This window comes from Silurus aristotelis (genome assembly GCF_946808225.1).
Source record: "Silurus aristotelis genome assembly, chromosome: 23".
Lineage (NCBI taxonomy): Eukaryota > Metazoa > Chordata > Actinopteri > Siluriformes > Siluridae > Silurus > Silurus aristotelis.
Genome location: NC_139596.1, coordinates 2,746,989 through 2,772,510, shown reverse-complemented (window position 1 = coordinate 2,772,510; position 25,522 = coordinate 2,746,989). Strand labels below are relative to the sequence as shown.

Sequence of the window (25,522 nt, the reverse complement as noted above, 5' to 3'; positions counted from 1 at the left end):
GAAAAAACATCAATAGTAGTTTCTTTTACAAAAAAAGATAAAGTGGAATACATTATTACATTTGTCTGGGAATTAATGGTTTAATAAAGTATTAAACCTTATTTTTTTGTGAATAAATAAAATAAAAGAGAAATCCAGTTCATTGTAGTCTATTTAATATTAATAATGATGGCTTTTAGAAACACTGATATCGGTATCGACTATACTGGTATTTGGTATAGTTCATCCCTACAAGCCCAGACTAATAATAACAAGAGTCGCTCTTGTTGACGTCATCAATATGCGACACATCGAAGAAACCTTGGTTTGAAACGAAAACGTGTGCAAATATAGCACTTTAATTAATTTTATTCCGTTAACACGTAAATTCATATTCCGACAAGCCCCAACTCTCTTTTTAATTCATTACTTTATTATTGTAATGTTTTTTTTTTTAATGTTTGCTGCGATGGCACTTTATTATCACAGGTAATAACAATGTATTGGGGTTTGTATTAAATTTTAGATTGATTTATTTACATTTAAATTTTAATAAGTAGCATATACATCATTGTGTGAATAATATAGTGACCTGTCCATTTTAACGTCGCCTAACAAGCGCCTTTTATTGAAAACGTGAAGCACTGGGACTGAGCAAATTAAATAATAATAATAAAAAAATATATAAATTTATTTACAATTTGAGATTTATTTTTTGTATTTTTTGCTAGAAAAGAAAATAGCGAACGTATTACGAAGCGTTTAATTGGAGCTGATTGGAGAATGTCGCTGTCGGTTGGTCGTCTGCACCAATCCCGTTAGAGGAGGCGGGACTTGGAGGAAAATCCCGGAAATGAAGATGCAGACTGGCGTGTGAACTCGAGGCTCGTCTCAGACGGCGTCATGTCTCACATTTCGGTAAATTATATTTTGTTAGGCGGACAGTTTTTCCTGCTCGCCTCGGTGTTGCTTTTGCAATGCCTGGAAGGGATTCATTCGGAGAACTCCACCATACCAGGAAGTACGGCGTCAACACCAGGGAACATCGTTACCACTATCACAACAACAACAACAACAACAGCAGCAGCAGCAACCACCACTACAGAAGCAACAAAAGCTTCCATCACTACAGTCTCAGCCCTGATCACACAGCAAGCTGAAGAAAATGTCACTAATAATAACATCACAACGACAGAGCCGTCCGCCATCACGGAGCAGTATGAATACAGTCCTCCATCACCTGTGGTCCTCTGTCGCTACCTGTAAGTTATTCATATAATCATCATCATGTAATATTTATTGTTTATACACTTACTACAATTTTTTAAATTAGAAATCTTTTTTTCTTGGTTTATAGTGTTTTGACCATTCATTCTGCATTAGTTTGTTTTCCGTCCAATCAAATGCTTTATACACTGCTATGTCCCGCCCACTTTTAGAGCTTGTGTATCAAAAGTATTGGGACGCCTGTTTTTTTTTTCTTCTTCTCCTATCCACAATATCACACGATCTTGGAGGCACACGATTGTAGAAAATGTTTTTGGAAGGTGGTAGCATTAAAAGATATGAAGACGTACCATGGGTTCGAAGAATGTCAAAGATCTTGTCTGGTATGCTCAACGCTGTTGGGCTGATTTCACCTACACGAGTACCTGGCTTTTCAAACCTCTGGGCGAAATCTCTGTAAGAACACCCCAGATATCTGGTGGAACATCTTCCCAGAAGAGTGGAGGTCTTAAGAGGAAATGGGGGACCAAATGTGGAATGGGATGTGAAACGATTTTTTATTTACAGTGTTGAAATGAAATCTACGGAGAAGGCGTAACCTCTTGGCAGAGGTGACCATGTAGGTGAAACATTCTATACTAGATGTCGACCGATTAATCGTCGCCGATAGTTGGATTCTGGAAAATAATTTTTTTTCCCTAGCTTTCGGTCCACTGTTATTACAAGAGCGGCCTCTAGAGGCGAGTCAGTGATGCTCATTGCTGTTTGTTTTTATGCGAGAGACTGCATGCTGCACGGAGAGTGCTACATTTATTATTTATCATTTCTAAATGAAATAACTATTAATTTAATATTATAATAATATTATTGTATTATAAATATAATAACGAATATTATAATAATACATATATTATTGATATAATAATAGCTAATATATAGCTATTTTGCATGGAGGTTTATTTTTTTCCCGATTAATCGGTTGATTAATCGGCGAGTTCGATCCTTGGTATCGGTAAAATCCACCATCAGTCAAACCTCTTTTCTATACGCTATACTAATTAGCCTTAATGACGTCCCCATAACACCGATTTGAATCAGGTTCCGATTCGAAATCGCTCCTTTCCAAGTTTTATTATTCTTCGTACCGACTGTACAATGTTTCACTTAGAGGTGGTCAGAGAGGAAATAGAAAACTGATTGCAGATAAAAAGAAATGTTGTGCCTGGTAGAAACATTAGACCCACATGGGATCCTAGGTTTGATCCGCGATATTAATTTTAAATTAGTCCTCGTGTTTGTGGATTTACTGTATCCGCATGGGTCATAAATCTTTGTATAAAAAAGAATTCAAATACCTCTACGAATGGTTGTTTATGCGTTTGTCGTATATGCCACATTGAGACCTGGAAACAAGGGTCGTTCCTAACCTTATATTTGTTAGAAGGCACGCTGCATTTCATGTATGTGCTGTGAATCTGTATCCTGATCATCTTTTCAGCCCTGAGGAGTTCATCTACTGCAAAGATCCTGTCGATCACGACGGAAACCTCACAGCTTTCCAGGAGCTGGGCCACGGCTGCGTGAAGGCAAGTACCCAAATATCCAATTCAGGAAAAGAGGACACACGTGACTGATTTTTATTCTATATTAAAAAAGTAAACAGTGCTGATTCTCGCACAAAAAATAAATAATTATAATAAAAATAATTACATTTTTATTGCACAGATTGGAAATCAGGGTCAGGTGTACAGAGACGTGAACCACACTCAGGTGCTGTGCACGGCGCTGGAAGGCATCGAGTGCGCCGGGCCCCGAGAATTCCTCAGAGGGAACGAACCGTGCATCAAGTACGAGAATCCTTCCTTCCCTATTGCATCACCTTCTCGCATCAAACGCTATTTTACGTCTTTCTCTAATCGAGTTGTTAATAGCAGCTCTGCTGTTATAATAAACATTTATATTATTATTATTATTCACCCGAACAATAGATATATCCCTAAATATGGACAGGTGCTGCGACCGTTTCTTGCCCTATGAGCCACTTCAGCTGAGCATGTGCACTTACTTGCCACTAGAGGGAAGTCTTGTACCAGGCTGAATATGTTATGTCATTTTTTTCTAAGACTGTGTATATACATCTAGATTTTGTCCACAGATACACCGGTCACTACTTCATCACCACGCTGCTGTACTCGTTCTTCCTCGGCTGCTTCGGCGTCGACCGCTTCTGCCTGGGCCACACGGGTACCGCCGTCGGGAAGCTCCTCACTCTTGGCGGCCTGGGAATCTGGTGGTTCGTCGATCTAATCCTGCTCATCACCGGTGGTCTGACGCCCAGCGACGGCAGCAACTGGTGCACGTTTTACTGAGCCAACGGTTTTTTTTTTCTTCCCTGCTCTGATTTGTACAGAGTACAGAGCCTGTGTATGTATGTATGTATGTATGTATGTATGTATGGTTTTGTAAATAGGAATGTCATTTACTGTGCATAAATATTCTTATTGACTTTTCCAAACATGTTGTAGTCTTCTGGGATGATGTGTATGTGTAAAAAAAAAAAAAAAAAAAAAAGGGGGTGAATACTTGCATTTTGCCCCCAGGAAACAAATCAACGGGGCGTAACCGTTCCAGTGATTTTTCCACGCACAATCCTGCGTCGTGGGATTAAGAAAAAAAAAAAAAAAAAATAATAATATATATATATATATATATATATATATATATATATATATATATATATATATATAAAAGAAAAACATGCAATTCTTTTGTGAGAATTTAAAGTTTTTTATTTCAAAATCCAATGGTATTTGTTGATGTTTTTTTGTTTTTCATCGAGCAACATCCTGCTTTTTTTTTTTTTTTTTTTTAAGCCACGGTCAATAATTCGGTCCGGAAAGGAAAACGGCGTTGTTCAGGACCAAGAATTGAATTTATAAAAAAATAAAAAAGAATCATAATAACACAAGCAGACTGTGGAAACACAAACATGCTGTTGGTTTAAGCAATTTTTTTTTGTATGCCTGCCGCCTTTAACTTCAATATACTCGATACCGACAAAAGTATTGGGACACCGGACTTTCGCAGCCGTATGCGGTTCTTCTACAACTTCTTACCGTTTTCCCTTCGCTTCTGCTATGTGACTCGAAACAAAGACAGCTCCAGGAAGACATGCTCTACACGTGTTGGAAGTGTGTAAAGGATCTTCAGTGGCCTGCTATAGAGTTCAAACCATATTTGCACTGGAACGCTGACTCCGCGCTTTCTCACCTCACCTACATTCATGGCTGCATGAATCTCAAAATCTAGTGGAACATCTAACCAGAAGTGTGGAGGTAATTCTAACAGCAAATAGGGACTAAACATTGGAAGAAGATGTTCAAAAAAAGCACATCAGGTGTCCACAAAATTTTTGTCTGTATTTATATATATATTAGGGGGGCAACTGATCGCGGTTGATCACAACTCACGGTTTGCCCCGGAACCGCAGCGTAATCTCAAATTTTTTTAATGATGGCGGAAGAAAAGATTTTTGTGTGTTCTCATGCCCATATTGTTTTTGCCTTCATTTTGTATCTACACAAGGCATTCACGTGTTCACATGTAGTGAACAACAACGGCCACCAGAGGCGCAGGAGAACTAGAAAAGTTCATTTCCATGCTGTAACATCTATAATAAATGGAAAGCAATCTATATTTGTCTTCTCCCCTTGTTTTTTTTTTTTTTTGATTAGAAAACCGATCCAAACCGTGAGTTTTTTTTATTTATTTTTTTATGTGTTGCACCATTAAAGCACCGCAGAAACGTTCCCTTCCATCGTTACTTGCGATCCAGTTCACCAGCTATGTAATAAGGATAAAACCTGATTTTAATTCTGTATTGTTTATACCGTATTGACATGTGTCAATATTTTTGCACCAGGAAGCGCTAAAAATATAAATATATAAAAAAATGCCCTCGTGTATGGATCATGTATGCTGTACAGGTATGTACACGTATGTAAGAATGTATGTAAACCTCTTCGCTGCTTGCAGACATTCCTCCGTATTGCAGTGCATTGCGTTTAATACGTACAGGATGACAAACAGGAAGTTGTGGATCGCGGTGGACGCTAATAGTGTTCGGGACCTGGCCGTGGTACGGGATCCGTCACTCCAGTTCTCCGGGAACTACCGTGAGCATGACGCTTTTGTTAACGCGCCACACCGTCACCGAGAGCGTCTCGGCCGATTGCACAGCGTGACTGACTTCGTCCGTGCTGTGAACCGACTTGCCGTTAATGCTGACGATCACATCACGGTTCTTTAGGCCACCACTAGAGAGACGAGAAAGAGAGAGTAATTGGTTAGATGCTTAGATGTCTTGTGATGTTTCAATCACTTATTTGGAAAAAAGTGGGGGTCGTAATGATAATGACATGACCTCAAACATACAGAAGTTGCGAAACTTACTGGGGCACCAGACTTTCCAGAGATATGTGGTTCTTCTCCAAACTGTTACCACAAAAATTGGAGGCACACAATTGTATCAGACGTATATCGATGACTGGACCCCAGGCCTCTTCACCTCCCCTCCAAATCCATCTCCTTGAGATCTTCACCTCAACAGTGACCTCATGAATCTCATGCTGGGGAATGGAATCATCTCTATCCCTCATGCTAATAAACAAATATCTTTACGATCTAAAGGTTAGTTTAAACATTAGGTTTTGTTTCAGGCGAACCCATGATACTGTGACCAGGGCTTTATGCAAGACCAAAGGTGAGCTTCATTGTGGCTCTGATCATGTGGTAGTCCACCATAAGATTTTTATTGAAATCAAGTTTTTCGGTAACAATCCCAAAGTTGGTGGGCTACAGTCTGAACCTGGCTTTATGAGGTATTATTTTCAATCCCTGTCCTGGAATCAAAGGGTGATCATTTCTAGACCCCCTGGAGGCATCGCTGTACTTTAACAGCCCCCTTCTTTTGTTCTCCGCCTCGCTCAGCTCCCAAGAATTCACTCACACTGCTGACGGGCAATGAGATCCTTTTTTCTCGCCTCACGTGCCTCCGGTTGTTTGCGCCTTTTTGTCACGCCGCCAACCGTTTACGGCACATACAGCTGGAATGTTTTCATGCTGAGAAACGTGCTGTGGAGAAAAGGCCCGAAGGCGCACAGCGGGACATAAATTGTGTAACGAAGTCGGGTGTGATAGCAAGTCGGGAATGTTCTATTACCTGGAGGCAGCTGTTCCAGGGATCACCTCGTAGACGTACACTCCTGAACTGACATCCGGGAAATCGGTTTCTCTTTCTTTCAGGTTCTTGATTAAACTAGAACGAAGAAACATAAATAAATATGTTGGATACATAGAAATACTTTACAAACCAATATCTAGTTTTCCTTCAATGCTAAGATTTCCATGCTAGCTTTTTTTTTTTTTACTTGCTGACACTGTACTTTTATTCCCTGATTATTGACATGGGAATTTTCAGGGATTGTTTTTGAATGAACTTCGAATTTCTGACAGGAGTTGAGCAAGTGTTCCATTCTAATGTTTCTAAACTTGAAACGCTAGCTGTTGTATGAACTTCATGCTAGTGTAGGGGGGGAAAAAAGCCTCGTCCAGTTGCTGATCATGTCTGAGAGTTTTTCTGGTGTTTATTTCATTTGGTATTTGGAACGATAGAAAATAAACTAGCTTTTCAAGCTTGTCCGTGTCCTTTAAGAACTTACGATGGTGTCAGCTGAAACATTCTCACTCCCATGTACCGTTTCTTGGGCTGCGTGTTCCCTGGGAACAAACGGTAAGAAGATTGTATTCATTTAGTCTTTCATGATAAAACCATACAGCATATTGTGTATTTATTTAGAATATATGTACACTGTATAAACACAAGTTTGTGGACACTGACTATAAGATTTGTAGGTGTTTTTGGACATCTCATATTTCATATTTAGTCCCTATTTCCTGCTAGAATAACATAACCTTCACATTTCTGGGGCGATTTATGGAGATTCATTCAGTCATGAATGTGTTTGTAAACTCATGTACTGATGTAGGTGATTTGAGGAGGCCTGGGGTGCAGTCAACATTAGAATTCATCCAAAAGGTGTTCAGAAGGGTTTGAGCTTTCTAGCAGGCCCTCTCAAGATCTTCCAACCAATGAAAAGCATATCTTCATGGTGCTGGCATTGTGCACAGGGGCACCATATTGGAACAGGTTTGGGTCTCGTAGTTCAAGTAAAGATGTTCCAACTTTGTGGTAAGCACATATGGCTGAAAATAGTCAGGTGTCCCAATAATTCTGTCCATACAGCATGTACAGTGAGGAAAATAAGTATTTGAACACCCTGCTATTTTGCAAGTTCTCCCACTTAGAAATCATGGAGGGGTCTGAAATTGTCATCGTAGGTGCATGTCCACTGTGAGAGACATAATCTAAAAAAAAAAATCCAGAAATCACAATGTATGATTTTTAAACTGTTTATTTGTATGATACAGCTGCAAATAAGTATTTGAACACCTGTCTATCAGCTAGAATTCTGACCCTCAAAGACCTGTTAGTCTGCCTTTAAAATGTCCACCTCCACTACATTTATTATCCTAAATTAGATGCACCTGTTTGAGGTCGTTAGCTGCATAAAGACACCTGTCCACCCCATACAATCAGTAAGAATCCAACTACTAACATTGCCAAGACCAAAGAGCTGTCCAAAGACACTAGAGACAAAATTGTACACCTCCACAAGGCTGGAAAGGGCTACGGGGAAATTGCCAAGCAGCTTGGTGAAAAAGTCCACTGTTGGAGCAATCATTAGAAAATGGAAGAAGCTAAACATGACTGTCAATCTCCCTCGGACTGGGGCTCCATGCAAGATCTTACCTCCTGGGATCTCAATGATCCTAAGGAAGGTGAGAAATCAGCCCAGAACTACACGGGAGGAGCTGGTCAATGACCTGAAAAGTACTGGGACCACCGTTTCCAAGGTTACTGTTGGTAATACACTAAGACGTCATGGTTTGAAATCATGCATAGCACGGAAGGTTCCCCTGCTTAAACCAGCACATGTCCAGGCACGTCTTAAGTTTGCCAATGACCATTTGGATGATCCAGAGGAGTCATGGGAGAAAGTCATCCATCCCAAGAACACCATCCCTACTGTGAAGCATGGGGGTGGTAGCATCATGCTTTGGGGGTGTTTTTCTGCACATGGGACAGGGCAACTGCACTGTATTAAGGACAGGATGACCGGGGCCATGTATTGCGAGATTTTGGGGAACAACCTCCTTCCTTCAGTTAGAGCATTGAAGATGGGTCGAGGCTGGGTCTTCCAACATGACAATGACCCGAAGCATACAGCCAGGATAACCAAGAAGTGGCTCTGTAAGAAGCATATCAAGGTTCTGGCGTGGCCTAGCCCGTCTCTTGACCTAAACCCAATAGAGAATCTTTGGAGGGAGCTCAAACTCCGTGTTTCTCAGCGACAGGCCAGAAACCTGACTGATCTAAAAAAGATCTGTGTGGAGGAGTGGGCCAAAATCCCTCCTGCAGTGTGTGCAAACCTGGTGAAAAACTACAGGAAACGTTTGACCTCTGTAATTGCAAACAAAATAACTGTACCAAATATTAACATTGACTTTCTCAGGTGTTCAAATACTTATTTGCAGCTGTATCATTCAAATAAATAGTTAAAAAATCATACATTGTGATTTCTGGATTTTTTTTTTTAGATTATGTACATGCACCTACAATGAAAATTTCAGACCCCTCCCTGATTTCTAAGTGGGAGAACTTGCTAAATAGCAGGGTGTTCAAATACTTATTTTCCTCACTGTATATATAAATATATAGAGGAAAATGAGGAAAAAATACGGCCTTTTGAATCATTCAAGAGCAAAAAAAAAAGGTTTGAACGAACCTTTTCTTTGTCTCTCGTAGGAGTCAGCGAGGAACTGGCGTATCCGGTCCGAGGGAATCGCAAACGAGATTCCTGCCGTGACCTTCAGCGTGTTTATGCCGATGACATCTCCATCCTTGAGACGCAATAAAAAAATAATAAGAATAGTTGAACGAGCAAACGGTCCGGCCTTGAGAAAACACAAAGGCCGCGGCGGGACCGCTTGTTTGAGAAATACGCCGAGACAGGAGTAGGACGTTCTTTCTAATTTAATCAGGAAAGAACAAAGCGAAACGGAACAACCTTTACCTTGAAGGCGAGTATTATACATCGATGGAAGCCGCTCTGATATGCAGCGGTATGAAAAATTGCTATTCATTAAGCTTGCATTATAAAAGAGCTGTTCTGGCCGTAGCCTGGTTTTTCAGACAGGTGTCTGCTGTCATCTGAACTCCTGATCCTCTGCGGCTTTATTCTAATAAATGACTCGGTGTGTGAGGGCATTTTAAAGCTCTCATGAGGGAAGTTTCTTTTCTTTCAGATGCGGCTCAATATCGGAACATTAGATTTAAGTACACCATCTACTTACTGATAATACATGACCAAACAAATCTTATCTATCTATCTATCTATCTATCTATCTATCTATCTATCTATCTATCTATCTATCTATCTATCTATCTATCTATCTATCTATCTATCCATCCATCCATCCATCCATCCATCCATCCATCCATCCATCCATCCATCCATCCATCCATCCATCCATCCATCTCAACTTTCAGGTAAACATGTTACCAATCATTTACCTTCCAACACACAACCTGGCAACCCTAATGGATTGCAAACAAATAAAAAATAAATGCTACGAATGTGTCATTAAAAAAACTAGAAGCATTTTGTTTTGTTTGGCCGAATCCAGAAAGCATTTGGTGCTAAGTATCACTTATAGAAGCCGAAACCTTTGGCTTAAACACGTTTATCATCCGAATGCAGCACTCTCACGGGACAGGACGTCCTTCTTAAATTAGACTACAGTGCTGGTTTGGAACAATTTCTGGCCGCTAAATGAGAGTGCTGTTTTATTGGCGATTGCAGGGAAAAAACTGGCTGGATGGAAACATTGCCCCCGGAGCACGGAGGTGTTCTCAACCTCTCAGGATCGATAAGAGAATATAAAGCAGATGATTTATCCAGACGAGAGCAAAACATAAAAGAACGGTTATATAAAAAAAGAGAGATGGGAGAGTGCGTGAGTGAATCAAAAACAGAAATGTGACCCAGGATACATGTCGAACAAAGAGAAGCGAGACAATAAAGACTCGAATAAGGGGCAATTAAGACTTACCAGATTGACAAGCGGTCCTCCGGAGTTGCCGTACTGCAAAAAATAAAAAATAAAAAAAAAAATTTGACATTTGATTTTATATTCTTTTCATATTTCGCGTGCAAGAAGCTTCGGTTCACGATGCAACACACAATACTATATGAACCAAAGTTTGTGGACACATTACGATGTGATTTTTTTTAACATCCCATTCCACATCTAGTCCCCCTTTGCCCCTAGAAGAACCTCCACTCTTCTGGAAAGATGTTCAACCAGTTTTTTGGGGGGGATTTGTCCTAATTTAGATACAATTCATCCCCAAGGTGTTCAATAGGGTTTGGGTTCAGAGCTTTAGCAGACCAATCAAGATCTTCCACACACTTTCAACACTTGAAATCAATAGGGGGATGTGAAATTTTAGCTTGGAACACTTATGCCACATTTCTTCTCTCAGAAAAAAACCTACGTTAATGATGGCATCGGTCTGGATGTACTCCATGTCGGAGTTTTGGAGGCCGAGTTCGCGGCTGCCGCGCTGCGTGGTGCTGATGATGCCCGTCGTGACCGTGTTCTGCAGGGAGAACGGGCTGCCCACGGCCACCACGAACTCGCCCGGGCGCAGGTCAGAGGAGTGGCCCAGGGACAGGATGGGCAAAGCCTCCTAAACCGACACAAATGGGAAACTGAGATGAAATTGGTATGCATGCAATCTACTTCCATACCAATGGGACCAGTGCAGTTATTTTAATGTCCAGTACACACCAAATAGTTTTATATCGTATATGGTCTAGTGTTTAGGATGCGGCGCTCTCACCGCTGCGGCCCGGGTTCGATACCCGATCAGGGATCCAACCCCAGCCATTAGGGTTGCACAAGCCTTAGTGCCGGTCCCAAGCCCAGATAAATGGGGAGGGTTGCGTTAGGAAGGGCATCCAGCATAAAAACATGTGCCAAATCAATACACTATACACTAAACGAAATTATAAACGCAACACTTTTGTTTTTGCCCCCATTTTTCATGAGCTGAACTCAAAGATCTAAGACTTTTTCTATGTACACAAAAGGTCTATTTCTCTCAAATATTGTTCACAAATCTGTCTAAATCTAAAGTCTCCTTTGCTGAGAGAATTATATTAGATCAAGATGCTGATAAGACAGCATGATTATTACCCAGGTGTGCCTCAGGCTGGCCACTCTAAAATGTGCAGTTTTACTGTATTGGGGGTCCGGAGGGGGTTTTGTGAGATACTGTATATGCTTGTACTCTGAAAGTTACTTTTAAAACAGCAACTGCGTGTGTGATGAGCAAGTATGAAATTCGACACCGGAAAAAAACATTTTCTAACCACAATCATATATCAAGATATCATTTTGCTGTAGTTTTCTCATCGCTTTTAATGAGTGTTAAATACCTAGAATTCAAAAATGTCATCATTTCCCACTTTTGTTTGTGAATTGAGTCACTGATTAAAACCCATGAAAAAAGGTTTCCAGTGTAAATCCCCAGTAAACAGACTGCATTAATAGCTTAAGTGAAAATAGAACAAAACATGTACATGTTTAAATTTTTCAGGATACAGGATGTATTTTCTCCTCCATTGTAAGTTCGATTATGTATAAATTCAAAAATTGGCATGAAAGCAGTTTGACATGCGTGTGTTGTAGTTATTAATGTCCTGGAAAAAGAAAAAATCTATTGAAAAATAAAACAACAACAAAAAAAACCACCACCAGCTATCTGCACTCCTGAAGTGAAAAGTCGACGGCTGCAGGAAACATGTTTCTGCCTGTCTTGCCTTGTCCGTGCCTCGTGGGGAGCATTTTTATAGTAGTAGAGAATGACACTCTCGCTTTATTACATACCCTCCTCAGGCACAACGCCACGCTCCATCCCTGCCTTTCCCTCTCCAGGGTGTCGGCAGCGACGAATCTCCTTCCATCTGCCGTGAACGCTTTGGTCCACCTCCTGAAGTGTGTGCGCTGATTGGAACTGATTACTAGTGAGTCATGTGCTGTTGCCCTGCACAAGGTTACAGTAACCTTCAATACTAGAGAATTCGATTTGAGCAGAAGCTGTGGCTATAGTATTGTAAAGGCAATGCTACAGTAACATGCTACGCTGTTTTGTCTCCAAGGGGAAGAGCCTAATGCAAAAAATGTAATATATATATATATTTATATATAAAACCCATCGAGAAATACAAGCAAGCCCGAAATTTGACCTCCTAAATTTGATTAATTTCCTGATTCATTACCATCATTGGCTAAATAAAAGATGGGAAGTAATAAAGAACAAATACTTTGTTACTGTACTTAAGTAGATTTTTCTGCTATTTGTACTTTACTACTTTTTACTTTCACTCATTAAATTTTTTACACAAATATCTGTATCTACTTCTTACATTTTCACACCAGACTCGTTACTTTAGTTTTAAACTATTTGGTGAAATGTCAATATTTTTTATCTACCACTGGTGTATCATTTCCAGTCTCTCACACACCACAGAGGTAGGGTAGCTTACGAAGCTCACAACGAGCTCGGCAGAAGGCAACAAGAAGTCTGGGGTTAACGTGGATGAGACAGAGGGTCTCAGAGACATTCCTGGTCACCTGATCATCATCATCTTTTTTCTGCTTGTGTTCTATATGGTGGATGTTCGGCCTGGATACGTTCATTAGGTAACAAAATTTGAAATCCGTTTTGCATTAATATATTAATTAGGGCTATCATAATGAACACGTTAAGAACCTGTTAACGCAAATTCATTTTAACGGCACTCGTTTTATTAACGAGCGATCAATGCCAAAATCTGCCATGATGCGCACAATTAACCTTCTGGGGTCGACAAACACGCCGACGCGTTTTGTGGCATTTTTTCCTCATAACGCCGAAATGAACTTCAATTATTGTCTTTTTTTTTGTAACATACAGAAAAAAACAACATAACATTTGAATCTGTAATGTATCTACTTTTATTTCTATACACTGATAATGACAACAAAACGCTGTGCTTATGTGAAATCAAGACAGGGAGCGCTCTCTGTCTCTCTTCTTTTCGCAGACGCATAAATAAAACAACCTGAATCTCAGTGAATACTTGCCTCAAAGACATATAAAAAATATGTATAGAAAGCTTGAAATGTCAACTTTGAAATAAACGGAAACAAATATTCTCTGATTATGTAATCTGTGTGAAACATGGCAAAAGTTGGTGTCCTCATGATTTACGTCATTTAAAACACCATGTTGCGATGAATCGCAGGTTATCTCAAGATTTTAATCGATTGACAACCCTAATATTAATATGAGGTGAGGTCCAGTTACTAGTGTTACACTAAAACAAGTGATAGCAATGGCTTATTTTTACTTAGGTACAAGTCAGAACCCAAACTTTTTTACTTTAACTTGAGTAAAAAAATATAGTTAGTACTTTTACCAGAGTGTTTTAAAACATCAGTATCTGTCCTTTTACTTGAGTGAAGGGTGTGTGTACTTTTGCCACCTCTGATGATGACATACACTGTTTAAACCAATAAAGACCCAAACCTATTAGACAAAATGCTCGTTTTTACCTTCTGGCCTTCCCTGAGGCAAAAGTGAACACCAATGTCGCCAAATACTGGGTTTGGATTTCATTGTGTATCTTCAATCTGCACTTTGTTTTTACGTTTTTTCTAAATTTTTTGTAGCTAGAGTGAATGCAACTCTTTGTATTTTTAATTAACAATTCATATATGTTTCAATTCATACACACACTCATCACTCATCTCAATCCATTCCACCACCATTCATTTATTTATTATTTATTATTCTCAACTGTACCACACTTATAACTGCTGTTTTTTGCACATTTATCATTATCATTGTATTATACTGTTTACATGCTGTTTTTTGCACCTTCGACTGCTGCTGTATTTTTTGCACTACATTGTTCTGTTTATACTCACTTCTGGGATATAGTTTTTAGTTTGTATAGTTTTTACAGTCTTCTTGTACAGTACTGTATAATCAAGTATACAGTAGGTTTACTGGTCGGCGCTATATAGGGTTTTGTGTCTTGTCTTGTGTCGTCTGTCTGCACTGTCTGTCTGCACTGTTTGCACCAGGTTGCACTCGATGCACTTTATTTAACTTGTGTTGTAGCATTATGTTGTTTTGTTTGTTGTTGTTTAGTGGAGCAGGAGAAACGTTGTCTCGTTTTTACTGTGTACTGTGTACCACTGTGTATAGTAGAAATGACAATAAAAGCCTCTTGACTTGACTTGACTTGACTTGTTCTGTTTGCAGGGTTGTTCAATATTATGTTCAAAGGACCCGTATGGGTTCAGGGTTTCATAGAGGTGAAGCTGAATTCACAACTAATTCCAGCCTGTTCAATTAGCTGACCTCGACTTTCAATGAACTTTTAATCTGATCACTATTGGAGCCAATAGCCAAAATTTTTGCCCAAATACCAATCACTGGTCACCGATGTACCCAAAGACCAATTTCTAAACACCATTGTATGGAATTACCAATCACTGAACATCAATTGTACCCAATGACTAATCATAGAGCACCATTGTCCCCAAGAACCAATCACAGATCATTTTTGTAGCTAATGACCAGTCACTGATCATTAATTGTACACAATAAACAATCACTGATTCCCATTGTACCCAATAACCAATCACTGGACACTAGTGTTGCCAATTACCAATTTCTGATTCCTATTGTACTAAATAACTAATCAATGATTCCCATTGTACGCAAAGACCAATTTCTGAACACCATTTTAAAGCTTGATCACTGATCACCATTGTGCGCATTGACTAATCACTGATCATCAATTGTACACAGAGTACCATTTGCCAAATGACCAACCACAACACATATCTTTCCTGAACGGTATATTCCAACCTACCTCTGAGTCAATCTTAATCAGAGCAATGTCTAATTTCTGGTCCACGTCCTTGATCGTAGCATCGTAATGGACGCCACTGTTCAGTTCCACTTTAATCCGCTGTTTGTTAGATAGCACATGGGCGTTGGTGACTATCCAGCCATCTTCAGACACAATAAACCCTGAGCCAGTAGAGACCGGCATTTCCTGGTTTGTAAATGGCAGTCTAAGGAAACAGGAAGCACACTTTGGCAGTTATATTGGACTCGACCGAAAAATCCATAAATGACCCCTCGGTTTTGATAAGATACTGCTGTCGACCACAGCTGTTACTTTTAATTGTGTTGTGACCTTACCTTCTGAACAGCTCCAAATGAACGACTGCAGGGGCGATCTTGTCCACTACGTCTGCTATGAAGTTGAATTTGTAGCGCATGCTGCTGGGGTTCTGGGAACCTGTTGGGGTAAAAGCACAAATTCTGACACAGGCAATTATAGATGATGAACCTTCGCTCTGATTTTATCAACATGTATATCATTTGGAAGCCTTTGAAGCAAAATTCCCGAGCACATACTTCCGATAGCAGCTTGTGCTCTGATCTTCTTCTTCTTCTTTCGGGCTGCTCCCATTAGGGGTCGCCACAGTGGATCATCCGTCTCCATACTACTCTGTCCTCTACATCTGCCTCTTTGAAACCAACTACCTGCATGTCTTCCCTCACTATATCCATAAACCTCCTCTTTGACCTTTCTCTTTTCCTCCTTCCTGGTGGCTCCATCCTCAGCTATCACCTACCGATATACCCCATGTCCCTCCTCTGCACTTGTCCAAAAAATCTCAGTTGGGCCTCTCTCACTTTGTACCCAAAATGTCCTACATTCGCGGTCCATCTAATAAACTTGTTTCGATCCTGTCAATCCTCGTCACTTCCAATGAAAATCTCAACATCTTCAGCTCTGCCACCTCCAGCTCTGCCACCTCCAGCTCCACCTCCTGTCTTTTAGTCAATGCCACTGTCTCTAAACCATACAAGACCGCAGGTCTTACCAAAGTCCTATAAACTTTTCCTTTCACTCTTTCAGATACTCTTCTATCACAAATCACTCCTGCCACTCTTCTCCACCAACTCCACCCTGCTTTCACTCTTTTCTTCACATCTCTAACACACTCTCCATTACTTTGCACTGTTGACCCCGGGTACCTAAACTCCTCTACCTTCTCCACCTCTTCTCCCAGCAACCACACTACTCCACTGCCCTCCATCTCATTCACACAATGTACTCTGTCTTACTCCTACTGACTTTCATTCCCCTTCTCTCCAGCATGTACATCCACCTCTCCAGGCTCTTCTCAACCTGCTCCCTACTCTCACCACAAATCACTATATCATCCACAAACATCATAGTTCATGGAGACTCCTGTCTGACCTCGTCCATCAACCTGTCCATCACCACTGCTAACAGGTAAGGGCTTAGAGCTGATCCTTGATGCAATCCAACCTCCACCTTGAACTAATCTGTCATTCCTACTGCACACTTTACTGCTGTCACACTTTCCTCATACATGTCCTGAACCCCCCTCACATACTTCTCTGCCACACCTGACTTCCTCATACAATACCAATGCAAAACAGAAAACAATCTACTGCTTTGCCATGCTGCAGCCATGTCAGATGACCTTGCTCAGGACCCTGTTTCCTAATTCCAAACCTATTTGTTCAAATCGGGCATTTCAAACAGTAACACACTGGTTGTTCAGCATTAAAATTCCACCTAAGCCATCATTAGCGCTGTACACATAGTGCATGCCCACCAGCCCATAAGCAATCGTAATTGTTTTGGGGCAATAGAGCGACATGTGCAAACAAGCCCCATGTCAGAGCAGTAAAGCTGGCCCTGGGGCGCCTGCTGCATGCAAGATAGCCTACCAGAGGTGCTTTTCACCGCCTGAAATTGATGTGGGATGCTTATCTGTGCTCTTTCTGGGGTACACCGCAGGATGTAAACAGAGTGCAGATATGTTTGACGGATCCCTGCAATGTCGAGAAATGAGAAATTCAGAGCCCGGGCAGGATTTCTGTGTTTTTGGAAACGGTTCAACAAGTGGCACAGTGCAGTTGCGTGCCAAAGTTTTTTTTCCTTTGTGTAACGCAACATGATAGAACACATGCATCACTATATACCCTGAATACGCATTTACACAGCTAGGACTGTTACTAGGAATAGTATGATAGAACTCAAACAAGAATTGATCACCCACTAGCCATCAGTGTTTCAGGCATTAACCCATTAACCCTAAATGAAGACCCTTAGCATCCCACTGCTGTGAACAACTTCAGTACCGGTACTTTGGATCTGGTACCAAAGGAGTTTTGCCCAATTAGATGCTCAAAGAAACTCTGTTAATGTCATCATCAACATCAACAACAATATCAGGCTTTACAACAACTTCAATCAAAAATTGGCAAAAAAGCTGCTTGATTTTTGCTTTTACACAAGCTTTATTCAAGACAAAGTCAATCAGGAATAGCTCCATATTGTGTTTGCATTTTTGCACTTGCAGGTGATTTGAATCTTTTAGAAAAACCTGTGGATTTGATTTGGATACCTTGTGACAATTTCATCGCATTTTTGCAAGAAAGTACCTGAATCGCAAAACCTTTGCCCAATGTTACAGGCATTTTTAGTTCTTATGTTTGAAATTGTACAGTAACAGCTACTACTGGACCTTATTTACATCCTTTCCCTCAAGAGACCATCATACATTCACTGCATGCTACTTTCCTTTGCCCTAAGACTTTAAAAGGCGAATGTAAGGTCTTAGATGCAAGCTGTGCAACTGGGTGTTTTCCATTTTATTTTTTGTTTTTTCCCTTGAATGCTGTCAGGTGCAATATTAAATAAAAGGTAGAAAAAAAAGATTGAACATGATTTCCTTTTTCTCCATCTCACACAATAATTCCTTTTAGATTCTTTTAAATGGAACTGAAAAGACAATTATTTGTATGACTAGCAAACAGTTGTGACAGGCCTAAACAAGCTCCTTTTTGTCAGTTGTGGTGCAAATCGCGACAAAAGACTATATAAACATAGACACAATGCTGTTTTCAATTGAGTAAATATTTCTCTCGAAATTAATTCTCATATAAAGACCAAGGCACAAAAAGGCACCATGACCTTGATGGTGAGATGAAGATGGATTTGGATGTTGTAATTAATAGGAACTGTTCGCTAAAGCGGATTTGGTTTAGAACCGTCATGAGAACTTTTACGCTCCATCAGTGAAAAGTTGGTAACTTCTGGAAGACATTTTAATGAATGGACATTTGGCCAAACCCAAATCATGATAAGGTTCTTCACAAGGTTTTTTTTCATCATACCATCTCAGGGAGTTTGTCTCCACTGGTTCTTTATAATAAACTTCTTGATTTCTCCAATAGGTTTTTTACATACATGTTATGGACAAAAGACCTTTCCATCCCTATGTGGTTTCTTCTCTAAAGTTAGAGGAAACCAGTTGTGGATGTGTTTTTTGGATGTGGTAGCATACAATTTTCTCTTCACTCGAACTTGGAGTCCCAAACCTGCTCCAGCATGACATTGAAGATGCTTTACATGGGTTGTGGAAGATCTTGAGTAAGCTGCTATAGAGCTATAAACCCTATTGAACACCTTTTGACAGCACCCCAGGCCTCCTTACCTTACCAACGTCATCATAATCTCCAAAATTTACACCATAAACAGGTCAAAACACACATCACTTGTGGTCGTAAAAATAGTCCCACAATAGTACAATATCACAAACTTCAATATAGAGGCTCCTAGTTGTATTAAACGTAATACTATCATAAACAAATTTGATCAGGAGAGATGGAAAATGTCTGGTCAGCATTGTTCGTTGGACCGAAAGCGAATAAAAATTCCTCTGATGTTAAAAGAGCTTCCGTAACACGGCCCCATTTTTCATCCTATTCATTTTTACAGGAATACCAATAAATCCATTATCACCTAAACACCTCCTGTTAGGTTTTCATGAGGCGCCTTGTTTTAAATTTTGCATGAAGCTGTAAAGTTCGACTCCTGCCGCAATGACACGCGAACCTCGCGGACGATGAAACCCTAAGTAGATTCATACCTAAGTGTATTTAAAGCTGATGGAAGTATAACTAAAGCAGTTTTAGGACTTCATCTTCATCAATCCTTCAAGTTTTTATCTTCCAGGCACATTTTCCAAACGTTCTTAAGCCATTTTGCCATTTTCCGTATGTCATTAGTTCCAAGGAAGCCAGGCAGTTTCCTGCCATTTCTTTTTACTGGTAAAGAGGATCTAATACACCTTTTGCTTAATTTCTTTATTTGGGCAAAATATCCATCCATCCATTCATCCATCCATCCATCCATCCATCCATCCATCCAAATTTTGCTTAGCCTCATTTTTTTTTGCCAAACATATATCCACCTATCCATAGATCCATCCATCCATCCATCCATCCATCCATCCATCCATCCATCCATCCATCCATCAATCCACTTTTTGCTTAACCTCATTATTTGTTCCATCCATCTATCCATCCATCCATCCATCCATCCATCCATCCATCCATCCATCCATCCATCCATCCATCCATCCATCCAAATTTTGCTTAGCCTAATTTTTTTGCCAAACATATATCCACCTATCCATAGACCCACTTATCCATCCATCCATCCATCCATCCATCCATCCATCCATCCACTTTTTGCTTAACCTCATTATTTGGTTCATCCATCCATTTATCCATCCATCCATCCATCCATCTACAATTAATTATATAAGTTGTAAATCATTATTATTCATTATTCATCATATCTGTCTTATGATGATTTACATAATTTTATTTCATTCAAATATATATGGGATCTGAGAGAGGAGCGCGCGTGTCACTGACTTACCGGACTCGCACGCGCCTTTTTGGATAGGGATGACAGCGGGCGCGCGGCTACGCTCGGCCTTCCGGTTCTCGGCTCTGAGGCGACACTCGCTCGGGTACGTGCGGCCGTCGCTCCCGCAAACCGGTCCCGCAGCGGCGCACACGCACGTGCGCGCACGCTCCCCGGCTCCCGCCGTAACCGTCGGGACGCGCTCGCAGCGCATGCCATCGCCGCAGCGCGCGCGCCCCCGCTCGCCACACGGCTCGCCCTCGCCGCCGGCGCACGTCGCGCAGCAGCGGCACGCGTCCCGCGCCACGCCGAAGTAGCAGGATTTTGGGGCGGCCGGGCACCGCGACGGGTCGCACGCGCCCGGGCACTCCCGCGACGCCCTGCGCGTGACCTGAGACGCGACGACGTGCGAGACCGCGAGCAGACACGCCACCACTTTCACTTCCCACATGATATCGATAGAGTTTATTTTTTTCTGCAGCTAGACAGAAGGTGATCTGATGATCATCCTCAAACAGATAAGAAGCCACAGCCTGCAGAACACACCACTCAGGAGCATCGTAGCTCCTGGATGCGTTCAGGTTTCTTCTCAACACCTCCTCCGAGCTCCAAGTGTAAGTCTGAGAAATCTGGAGCTTGTGCACCCACTATGTGGCTGAGGTGTGAAAGGAGGAGCCTTTGAAGGAATGTGCTGTCCAAATACCGTCCTTGAGAGCTGGAGGCCACTCCGGTTCTCCTTCTGCATCCATGTTGGCAATAATAATATTTGTCATGATCTTATTAACTAATATGGACAAATGGTGTGTAGCACTAAATGAAATTGGCAACACTTCCTTTCAGGATGAGGATGAAGCTTCATATAATTTTCTGCCTATGCATTATTTGGTGCCACCAGACATCTCTCTGAGATTCTAGCTGCATACTATGCTAAACAGTAGAGGGTGCTGGTGTTCCAGAGTTCTTCTTCCAGACACTTTAAGCCTTTCTCAATCTTCATGATCAGTAGTGGTTGCACCACGTTGCTCATGAGCAGACCTACTAGGGCTTGTGTTTGACAAAGAACTTTGTGGTAACAGTTTGGGAAAGAGCAACATGTGTGGAAAAGTCAGGTGTACTTTTGTCTATATACTGTATATACTTGGTGAGAACTTTCAGGACCCCCTCCTTATGTTGATCGTTTTTTTTTTTCTGATTTGCACGTCACTTTCCTTAGCAAACCAGCTCCATAACATGGTATCCCACCACCATGCTTCACTGGTCGGAAAGGGATTGTTCAGATTGAATTAAAAAGTAAAAGCTTGAACTATGGGTACAAAACAAATGTTTTGCACTAAAAGTCTAGATTTATAGATATATAAATATAGACTATAAATATAGAAAGTCTAATTCTATTTTAACTCTATTATATTTGTTGTAATGATGCATCAATTCATGTGAAAAGCTTGGAAACACCTAGTGGTTTATGGTTTTTGAGACCTTACCATGTCCTTTTGTTTCTATGCAACAATCTAGGACATGGTAATGGTATAAAGATTTAATTTGACCACCCAGACGGTTCCTTTCTCCGAACATCCAGCTGAAATATTCCGCCATGAAATACTTTGGAGAGCTTGCCAAAGGTGTTCTCCACTAGATAGAGAAGATTCAAGTGCAGTGACTGTGTGTTCCATGATCAATAACACTCCAGACGACCTCTTGAAATAATGCTTATAGAGGTTGAACATACATTTCGGCTCATCGCCTTGTTGCACGATGAAGTCGTTTCCAATGAGACCCAGTCCAGATGAATTGCATGGTGCTGAAGTATGGAATGGTAGCCATGTTGGAACCATTAAGACACCCCCATGTTTGACTGTGAGGGTTAGGCAGTCTGCTAATATGTTCCCTAACACAGAAATAAAAATGTGTCTCAAAAACCCAACGTGTATAACAATGTACACACATTAGCGCTCATTATTTTGTTTAGTTTTTTCCGTAAAATGTTGAGGGAAACGGTAATCCCTGGGCCGAGGCGCCATCGTCCGTCCCCCCCTAAAAGAGTGCGAATGGCAGCTTTGTCTAATTGCAGCAGATTCCTTCTGGCACCTGATTAATACGGATACGGAAATCGTGAAAATGGAAGCGGTTTACGAGCAACATCTGCGTGAGCCAAAACGAGATAGTGGAGGAAGTGTGCCTTAGTGCGTGTGGAATGGATTTTGTAGGAGCTGCGTTTGTATATGTGTTTTTGTGTTTTCTTTTACGCACGTAAAAAAAAATCAACAGAAATTGAGGACCTGAATTCGAACCAATCAGAACCAGTACGATGTGAAGCTGGAGAAGATATGAGACAGCAAGTGACCAGTCAGTTTGTTGTGTTGAAAGCAGGAAAAATGGGCAAGAGTAAGGATCTGAGGGACTGACGAATTATAAGGGCTGGATTACAGTGTTAGAGCTTCTCCAAAGCAACAGGTCTTGTGGGGTGTTCAAACCTATCAAATGTTAGGTATCAAGGGAGATGAACCAGTGAGCAGCCGAGATTCATTGATGTATGTGGTGAACAAAGGATTCTCCATGAGGTTCAATCCAGAAGAAAATCTACTTGCTGAAAACAGTAATCTCCTACAATGGAGACAACCTGTGGAGGCAGTGGAATTATCTGGGGAATGTTCTGCCGGGAAATCGTAGGCATTCATATGTGGTTGGGATTTTGACCGTCTACCTGAACATTGTTGGAGACCAAGTCATTCATGGGAATGGTATTCCATAAGGACAGTGGGCAATATATGAAATTGCTTATATATATATATATATATATATATATATATATATATATATATATATATATATATATATATATATATATATATATATATAAATAAAACATTTGTCAACATCAACAGTTTACATTTTTTAAACAATTTAAAATAAAATGCCTGTTTGGTTAAATAATTTATAAAATAATATTTTATATAAAAAAATACAATTATTGAAAATAAAATAGACTCAATTAAATTAATGCAATACACCTAATAATAAAATTCTATTGATTAAATTGAGTAATTGTTTAAATTGGCACAAATGAAATTAATTAAATAAAAGTATTAAATAGTTTACATTTGTTGGACCCCATTTGGTTAATACAGATGACAGATATGTGTATATAAGTGTGTGTGGAATTGTCAGGATTTTAAGAGAAATTTTTGAAACAAGCGCTGAAGAATCCATATCGCTAATGTTGGCGAATGTGCAAAACAAATCGTATTTCCAGTACAGAGCGAGTAGCCACAGTGACACTGCGCTAACTCTAGTTTCTTTTGTATACACCTGCCGCTGTTGTGTATGTTTTCGAGTTTAATAATAATCATAACAATAATAATAATAATTGACAACAGTGCACGGCGGAGACTAAACAAACCTGCGGTCCGCCATTTAATATGTTACCAAGTAGACATGTCAGAAACAGGAAAAATGAGCAAGTGCTAGGATTTGAACGACTGAAGGGGAAATTATAATGGCTAGATGACTAAGTATCTCTAAGCCAGCAGGTTTTGAATAGTGTTCAATATATGCAGTGGTTTTTACCAAAAGTGGTGCATGGAAGAACAACCAGTCAATGGTCCACTAGGTTACTGTAACAGCAAATAGGGACTAAATGTGGAATGCGATGGTCAGACGACCACCAACTTTTGACCAAATAGTGTACTTCAAATCTCAGTATTTAATTAAGGGTGTCCACTAAAATAAGTGGCTCCTGTTATGTTCTGATGGAGCCCTAGTGAGTTCTCAGAGGGTTTTTCCCCAAAAACAACCAAGTTGAAGGTGATAACTGTGCCTGAAATATAGTGTACTGCTCTAGGGGTTTCTGGGGTGTTGGTCTGCAAATTGCTGTAAAACAGTAGAGGGAGCTAGTGTTCCACATATTCTGCTTTCTGGTTAAAAAGATATCTCAAGTCTCTAAATTTCATTGGGATGCAGTAACATCAGGTTGCTCAAGGGCTGACTGAATGTTGCTTTTGGATCCCTATAATCCATCGAACTGAAATCATGGAATGAGGATTTGCATTAGGAATTAAATTGCTTCATATGGCATGAGTTGATATTATTGGTTAAATGTTGTTTTTTTTTTCCTATTTTTTTGCTCCTCCATGTTTGATCGCAATTAGAGAAATGTGCAGGTACGCTTCAATGTCTTACATCCTGCAATTCTATTTATGAGTTCCAAGAAAACTATTTGCATGCACAACTAACATGCAAAAAGAAACTTATTGTGTGTGTGCTAAATAAGGAGAATATTTAGAAATAATAACCATTGAAATAAAAAAAAATTATCGCATTGCATTGAACCCCCCCCCCAAAAAAAAACCCAAAACCAACACAAAAACTATATTTAAGTGTGAATAATAAACACGAATTGAAAAATGAAATATAACAAATAAAATTGGTTATTATACAATTATTGTTCACCCCAGTAATCATTTTATTATCTAAAAATTCATATACAGAAATATTTTTCTTAGAACTGAATGCAAAATGTTGTATGTGCTTTAGTAACCTTCACGCTCCTGGGTAGATGTTCCACTAGATTTTGGAGTGTCCCTGTGGAGATTTGTGTTACATTCCACAAAATCAGGTACCGATTTCCAGGTAGGTTACGGTGAGGAGGCCTGGGGTGCCTCCAACTTTGTGGGAACATTTTGCCACATATGGCGGGGGAAAGTCCTATACCTTGTCCATATAGAGTAAATAAAGGCCTAAATATAAACAGTACACCACAAGGTTGTGCTGTTTTATTTAGTAAAACATTTATTCCGGGAGAAGGAGTAAGTAATGGAATGATAATGAACGTTCTCATTATGTAGAAATAATCACTTCTCCTTGAAGCGTCCGCTTTCAGGAACCTTTTCCAAATGGGATAATCATTTGTTCAGAGCTATAAAGTACTTGTAGGTGTGTGTGAGTGTGTGTGTGGCTTTTTTTTACTTTGTATGTGTTTTTATTTCCAGGCGCTGGTCAGCATGGATTTGGAAAACAGCACAGGATGGAGAAACGAGACAGCGAGAGAAAGAAAAAAAGCAGAAATATGATGCTGGGAGTCTAACTCCTGTTGGTATCTAGCTCAAGGCTAAAGGACACAGGAAGGAGATTACAAAGGCAACAGAATCGCTCAAAATATTTGGGAGCCACGGCGATCTTTGGTCGGTGGATATTTTTCTTGAAATAGTGTGGATTTGTGTTGAAATAGTGGGGAAAAAAATGTCTATAAGCTACTTTTCTCAGTTAAGGAATCTAGCTTGATATGTACTTCCACAATAACAGCT

The 25,522-nt window shown here is 40.2% G+C and overlaps 3 protein-coding genes across 3 annotated transcripts in view; 1 reads left to right on the top strand and 2 right to left on the bottom strand.

Annotated features, from left to right (window-relative positions):
* Positions 1-25,522, bottom strand: part of pxmp2 (peroxisomal membrane protein 2) — a 109,038-nt gene that overhangs the window by 69,913 nt on the left and 13,603 nt on the right. The gene's annotated exons all lie outside the window — the stretch shown is intronic.
* Positions 769-3,721, top strand: tm2d2 (TM2 domain containing 2). The gene is made up of 4 exons (XM_083526448.1): positions 769-1,241; positions 2,705-2,792; positions 2,932-3,053; positions 3,362-3,721. The coding sequence occupies exons 1-4, from the start codon at positions 883-885 to the stop codon at positions 3,573-3,575; spliced, it is 783 nt and encodes a 260-aa protein (XP_083382574.1). The 5' UTR covers positions 769-882; the 3' UTR covers positions 3,576-3,721.
* Positions 3,973-20,878, bottom strand: htra4 (HtrA serine peptidase 4). Its single transcript, XM_083526399.1, has 9 exons — positions 20,235-20,878; positions 15,659-15,758; positions 15,324-15,528; positions 10,886-11,080; positions 10,441-10,473; positions 9,114-9,228; positions 6,927-6,984; positions 6,428-6,523; positions 3,973-5,522 (listed from the first exon to the last, which is right to left on the bottom strand). The coding sequence occupies exons 1-9, from the start codon at positions 20,671-20,673 to the stop codon at positions 5,357-5,359; spliced, it is 1,407 nt and encodes a 468-aa protein (XP_083382525.1). The 5' UTR covers positions 20,674-20,878; the 3' UTR covers positions 3,973-5,356.

Bases quoted from the DNA above. Each gene is read 5' to 3' on its own strand.
- tm2d2 (XM_083526448.1), top strand. From the start codon at position 883: ATGTCTCACATTTCGGTAAATTATATTTTGTTAGGCGGACAGTTTTTC. The intron at 2,793-2,931 runs GCAAGTACCCAA...TTTATTGCACAG, and splicing joins TGGGCCACGGCTGCGTGAAG to ATTGGAAATCAGGGTCAGGT. The intron at 3,054-3,361 runs GTACGAGAATCC...TTTTGTCCACAG, and splicing joins GGGAACGAACCGTGCATCAA to ATACACCGGTCACTACTTCA.
- htra4 (XM_083526399.1), bottom strand. From the start codon at position 20,673: ATGTGGGAAGTGAAAGTGGTGGCGTGTCTGCTCGCGGTCTCGCACGTC. The intron at 15,529-15,658 runs GTAAGGTCACAA...CTGTTTCCTTAG, and splicing joins CATTTGGAGCTGTTCAGAAG to ACTGCCATTTACAAACCAGG. The intron at 10,474-10,885 runs GTAGGTTTTTTT...TATTTTTTGCAG, and splicing joins AGACCGATGCCATCATTAAC to TACGGCAACTCCGGAGGACC.